A 6,737-nucleotide genomic window follows, 5' to 3' on the forward strand; every position below is an offset into this window, starting at 1 on the left:
TACTCATTTAATCTTAATTATAAATCATAATTAAATATTATTGTCTCTCCTAAATTTTATATCATCGGCCACTAACACTAACATTACTCACGTTGCAATATAAAATAAGTCAAAACTATATATAAATCCTAGATATTGATGAGTTGCAAGGTAAACTGAAGGAGGCACAAAGTTATTAAATGACCACATGGCCCTTTTTGGATTATTCCTTTCTATTTTACACTGATGGCAACTAATGTTGAATGTTTATGCACATGTTGTGTTCTTTTGCTTATGGACACTGCAATCTGCATCATGTTTTGGTCCATTCATCATCCATTTTCTAAATAAGTTCCATTTCTAAATTATCAGATTGTGATGCAGCATTGTCTTTGTCACAACATTATCACACCGCATTAGTGGCGTGACACCGAATCATACCGATGCGACCGCAACGGGACGCAACACAATCGCATCGAACCACATTTGGGCTGCATCAGGCCGCAAAGCAACCGCATCGGGCTGCATCAGGCCACTAGTAGAAAATAGAGTACAAACTAAAAGTGCAGACATATTACCAGTAAATAGGTGTGTTTCATACCAATTCATGATAACCACTAGTGAAAAACATTGATCATCATCCATTTCATATAACTACATATAAACTAGTGTGGGTTCAAACAATGAAATACAAACCAGTAATCACTTTAACCAAATACATGATATTACAAGATTCATTTGGGTACGCGGTTCATCACGTATTATATTAGTATTACAAAACTTTCTTTACGATGAACCTGATACATGATACAGAGAAAGTCTCAATATCGAACACATTCTATCGGTTAACCCTCTCCGCCGATTATTCTTGACATTGCTGAATATGTTCCAGCACAACCACTTACCACCCCAAAAATAATAATCAAAATGCAATTTGTTGTCTGAAAATCAGAAGATTCAAGTTAGTATTGTTGTAACATGCAATTGTATTTGACATAGAATATTATAATTCTAAGAAATATTTATTAGAGGACTTGAATTTCTACCTGCATTTTTGATATTCTACCACTATGTAGCTTTAGATAACATGCACAAGGATAAATAAGTGCCTGTAATGAAAAATAACAAACAAATACATGATTCTGTTTTCATGATTTGCACATAAAAAGAGTGAACTTTACTTAGAGAAAACTTACAACTAGCATTGACATGAAAGAACCAATTAGTGCCATCAAAGAACCTGCATTAAAATCGAAATAAGTCGAAGAACATATTAACAAACAACACAAATTTCTGCTCCAAGTTTCGAATAATCAACGTTGTTCTGAAGAGCTACCTAAGAATATTAAGACACTTACCAAAATATGGAACACAGAGGGCTACAACCAAACTTGAAATCACTAAAATTGTTCTGACAACAACCGATGTAGCATGGCATCTTAGCGCAGGAGTCGGGGCAAGTTCCTCTATGCTCAGCGCAATAGGTAATATCGTTAAGGCGTATTTCGCCAACGGGGTCACAACCTATAAAACATATAAATATGCTAAAACTATGTCATATGAGAAAACATGATTTAAGTTGAATTGGAATCAGAAACATTCTCTTATGTTTAACCTAATAGCATGCTATAGTTACTTTTTAGATGACAACGAAAGTCGAGAGTTTCGGTATCTTACAGTTGTCCAGGTTGCTATCTTGGATGCATATAATTCTTTAGGCATGTTTAACGTAAACTGAGATTCAATCGCGTCGCCAAATGTTGAATAACCAATTATAGCTACTCCCATGTACATAAAAATGCAAAAGGCAAAGCTGCAAAACAGAAACAGATCAGCAATGCTCTCAAGTATGGTTTGAAATTTCGCTTGCAATCGTGGTTGCGATTATGTTGCATTTACCACCGCAATTTAAAACCATGTAGTCTCAAGTTTCAACCGAAATATATTGTGATACTGATTGTAAACCAAGATTAAAAGGGGAAACAATAGTTATTAATATAAGGCTAACTTACATTAAAGGTTACTTAGTTCCTTCATTATGCTAAACTTGAATAAATAGCCAAAGTCGATTCGACAATTCTGTGAAAAATTCAATACTTCATTTGACATTTACCTGGCATATAGAACTAAATGGAATTTTGCTGGTTCCTTCATGGAAGAGTAGATATTCGGAAAAACTGCATGACCAGCAAAGCCAAAACCGTAGAGACCGATCGAGACAGGTAGGTTTGCCAGGTCTAAAACTTTTGCTCCTGGCTTATATCCAACTTGGTCTATCATTCCAACCCAAAACAAGCAAAGTGTGACCAATATTGTTGAGAATATTCCTCCAACTGAGCACAAAAGGTAACAGTTGTTAGCAGCTAAACTTGAAAGAAAGAGTTTGTGAAATAATATGAAGGGGGGAATAAGAAACCTGAAACATAAGAGAGTAAGCTTAAATTTTTAAGCCAAACTGTTGGTAGAATAAGAAGAGCTGCTGTGATTGCAAAAGTTTGATGAGTTCCGATGTCAGCTACGCCAAATCGAATACTCGCATTAGGAAATAGTGATGAGAGGTTATCACTCATCAATGTTATATACTCAACACAAGAAGCCTACACATAAGAGTTGTTCACCTTTCAATACATAAGGTAACCAACATAGCAAAAGAAAAAATTGATTTCAAATAGAAGAAAATCTTGTACTTACATACAGTTCCATATACAAAGTTATCTGCATTTCGACAAAACATAGTTGTCAGTTTTCCAATTAACACAAACATAACAATTCTTGTATTTGGTTAATGAAGTTACTATTTGATACTTGCACATATGCATAGGCAAGAGAGTAAAGATAAGAAATCACATATCCTTATTGTACTAACCGCGATACATAATCGACCAGCAATTCCGAACGCAGCCTGGCCAATGTCCGGGAAGGTTTTGAGTCCAGGGTAGTTATCTAAACACCTCTTCAACAAAATCCCAGTATAACAGCAAATTATAGAAAAGATTACAAGTATAGTAAGGCTCAACCACCCTCCTTGTTTTACAGCATATGGAATTGTGAGTATTCCTATTCCACATAATATATTGGTTCCTTAATAGAAAACAAAGAAAAAACAATGTTTTAGTCCCCATAGAAAGTAAAGGCACAAGTGAAAATATCATCATTTCAAGTTTGCATTATGACTAGAATAAGAAAGATAAAGGGGTAGAGAACATGAATGTAAAAGACTAAAATTTACATTCTAAGAATACTTAAAGGAATTGCTGAATGATGATATTCACCATTAATAACTGATTGCGCAAATGAACAACCCTGCTTTGGAGGTGGCAATTCAAGAGTAGAAAATCTTGAACAACTAGATACAAATGATTGTGCATGTGTTTTCGATGTAGGTTCCCCTTCTTTGAACGAAATTGTTTCGGAAACAAGAGGTTTAGTCAAAGAAGAATCATCATCTTGCCATGTCTCAGGTCTCTTGAAGAAAGAATCACTTCTCCCTTTTGAAGCATTTCTCCTTAGGAAAGTAACTCCTGGTGGTGTTACACTAGTTAACAAATCCATAGATTGCCTGCACTTATTGAACAAAGGATTTTAGGACATTGCTTCTTCAAGAATATCAGTTTCAATCACATTACTTGTTCTGTTCTGCTTAGGATTTTTGTTGCAGCCCTTTCACAATGTGTAAATTGTATTATATAAATCCATGCCTATTTTGCATCAATAAACATTGGAAAATCATCACCTAACATCATTTTTCATTCACATACTTGACATTTATTGATTACAAACTTTTGTTTTGGAAACAAGAATAGAAAAATATCATTAGTCATACACATTAGTCCTTTTACCCATCCCAACCTATTCCACCAATTGTAGCTCTATTATCTTGGACATAGATCACTTGTCACCAACGGTGTCTCATTCCATATCTCAGACCAATCAGAATGTTACTTTTTGTTTTTTAATATTTTTCTTTTATTCATGTGGCAATATGTGATTGGCTCGAAACAGAGAACAGAACATCGTTAGGAACAGGTGATCCCTGTCCTTATTATCTTTACTCATAGCAGCATCATTCATGAAAGTTATGTCATATAATATCCCTATAGAAACAATGAGCTTACATATATGTATATAGCATCAATGGCTTATGAACTCTATTGCTAGCAACCATAATCATGCATGAATTACACATTTTAATAGGTGTAGCATTGGTTTCTGAAACTAATAGACACCAATGAATTCATACACAAATTTATATATACATGGGTATGGCCAAAAGTGTAAAAAAACATAAGGCAAATTATTCTAGATCTAGATGAATAACTAAGATACATAATATTCAATGTAAGAATGATAGCATAAATATATAAGTTTTAACAATGAATAAATGATTTGATATTGATATATACATATATATATATATACCTATAACTTTGAGGCCATGAAGGATTAATGGGAAAATCATCAGACAAATTTCTCGAAGGAGGAGAATTATTATTTTCTGACTCAGAATCATCACCCAAATGTTCAAAGACCCTATGAGCTTGGTTTTCTTCATCATCAGTTTGGAAATCATCTTCACGATCAGGTCCTAAATCTTCATCTAGCTTCATCTCTCCTCTCCTCATTCCAAAACCAGACACACCCTTATGATAATATTGTAGGGTTGTTTTCTGTTTCTTTGTTTTCTCAAAGTACTATGAAACAAAATGAAGAAACCAATGTTAATAATTTATGTCTATATATATATAATGAAGATACCAATGTTAATAATTGATGGCTATATATATGTCTTTTGGTGGTGATTTTTTGCCTTACTGGTATGAAAAGTTTGTGTTTTGATAACGATAAAAGGATCAGTAACCACTATTATTGGGAAACCATTAACCATGCAACAAGACCGTTAGGCAAACTATATTTCAAGTTCTTCATTACAACTACTTAGGTAAATAAAGGGACAAGATTCTTATTAGTAAATTATCTACAATTTTAATAATAATAAGTCCCTTCAGTTATATATATATATATATATATATATATGGTGTTGGTATGATGGTATAAAACTTTGATAGATTTCAGGATGACTAAAAAATTCAATTCTTGTGAGTAGTACTTGTTGGGAGAGATAGTCACATATTTCAAAATGTATTAGTTTCTTACTTAAAAGAGTGAGAGGATATTAGTCCTTTAATTTATTTCAAATAATTCCTTTAAATTTTAAATGTACATACAGATAAACATTTTTTGTCAAAGAATGTTAATTTCTAGTGATGTGACATATGAAAAGAATTGAAAAACATTGTTAATTTTCTTCCTTAATGTTTTATTTGGTTTAGGATTCCTTAATGTTGAATTTTGAAAATCACCAAAAAGTCAAATATTTAATTTTAAGGAGCGGCAATTGTTAAGAAGACAATCATATATTTTAAAAGAGATTAATCATTATCTGAAAGTGGGAGGAGATACACTTGTTAATATTAATATATATTATGTTATTAGTCCTTTAAGTTTTTTATTCAAATAATTCCTTTAAATTTTAAATGTACAGACAAATAAATATTTGTTGTAATGTCTAAAAAAACATGTTAATTTTCTTCCTCCACTCATTAAAGTTTGGTAGGGTTTAGGGGAGAAGATAAAATGAAAAAGTATAAATAGAGAGAAATTAATGAAAAAATATGTTGATTGTAAAAGTTGTTTCTTAAGAAAGAAATAGAAGAGACAACTATGCTTTTTATTAAGAGAAAAAATATATCCTCATACCAGAAGATAATTTATCTCATTCACTAGTAAAAGTATGACATGTATACTATTTTATTTAGTTTTAGAAATATTTTTATAGAAAATAATTAAATATGACACATGTCAATTTTAGTAGTCGGATGAGATAATTTATTTCCTTATACGAGAAGATACTTTATTCTATTTTATTAAATAGACAATTTTATTATTATAAATAATAATTAGTATATGATAAACGTAACAGTATTATAATAATGCAAAAAAATCACCATTTTAGAGAAAAAATCAAAAGTTGATAAATATCACCATTTTTAACTTTTTTTTCTTTTTATACTCGATCTCTTCTAACAAATGGGATAAAGAAGTTCATTCTCCTTCCATTATTTTTCTCCTTTCTTTTTACTCTACCAAAGACACTCTTAAGTGTTAAAATAGAGTTACCACCATTTAAAAAATAACTCCTAATTTCATATAGGCTAAGGTTATACTTTTAGTTTTGTAAAAGTAGATGACACATAATTTCCTTATATTGATTTTTTTGTTACGATTTTATATTAAATGTTAAACTTGAAATTTTCTAATATTGTTAATTTTTATAATTTTTATTTGTAGATAGATTTCATAATTTCAATACCAGATATGTTATGTATTAAGTAGTATTTTTTATTAACTTAATTTAGATGAAAGGGTCATCTACAATTCACACATAGTTTAAAAGGAATCATGTTAAAATTCCAACTTGTAATAAGTCATCAAAGCAATATGTGGGAATAAAGATCCTCCTATCTCTTGGGCCAGTCCAATCAGTTTTGGTCAAACAATATAAAAATGTAACATTTTATTTTTTAAATTTATTTATTTATTTACGTGGTAACTTTTAATTGGTACGGATAGAGAATTGAGACAGATGATCCATATTCATACGTGGGTAACTAGGTATTATAATTTGAATTCTTAAGATTGTCTTTCAAAATTTTAGTTCGGAGAGAAATCTACTTATTCCAAAAGTAAATTTTTTATAT

The 6,737-nt window shown here is 31.1% G+C and overlaps 1 protein-coding gene across 1 annotated transcript; it reads right to left on the minus strand.

The window, feature by feature from the left end:
• On the minus strand, window positions 606–4,705 carry LOC109352594 (vacuolar amino acid transporter 1-like). The gene is made up of 11 exons (XM_019594695.1): window positions 4,399–4,705; window positions 3,252–3,538; window positions 2,846–3,060; window positions 2,671–2,694; window positions 2,396–2,576; window positions 2,093–2,312; window positions 1,657–1,792; window positions 1,338–1,503; window positions 1,176–1,219; window positions 1,026–1,088; window positions 606–920 (listed from the first exon to the last, which is right to left on the minus strand). The coding sequence occupies exons 1-11, from the start codon at window positions 4,599–4,601 to the stop codon at window positions 825–827; spliced, it is 1,635 nt and encodes a 544-aa protein (XP_019450240.1). The 5' UTR covers window positions 4,602–4,705; the 3' UTR covers window positions 606–824.

This window comes from Lupinus angustifolius, chromosome LG07, assembly GCF_001865875.1.
Source record: "Lupinus angustifolius cultivar Tanjil chromosome LG07, LupAngTanjil_v1.0, whole genome shotgun sequence".
NCBI classification, from domain to species: Eukaryota; Viridiplantae; Streptophyta; class Magnoliopsida; order Fabales; family Fabaceae; genus Lupinus; species Lupinus angustifolius.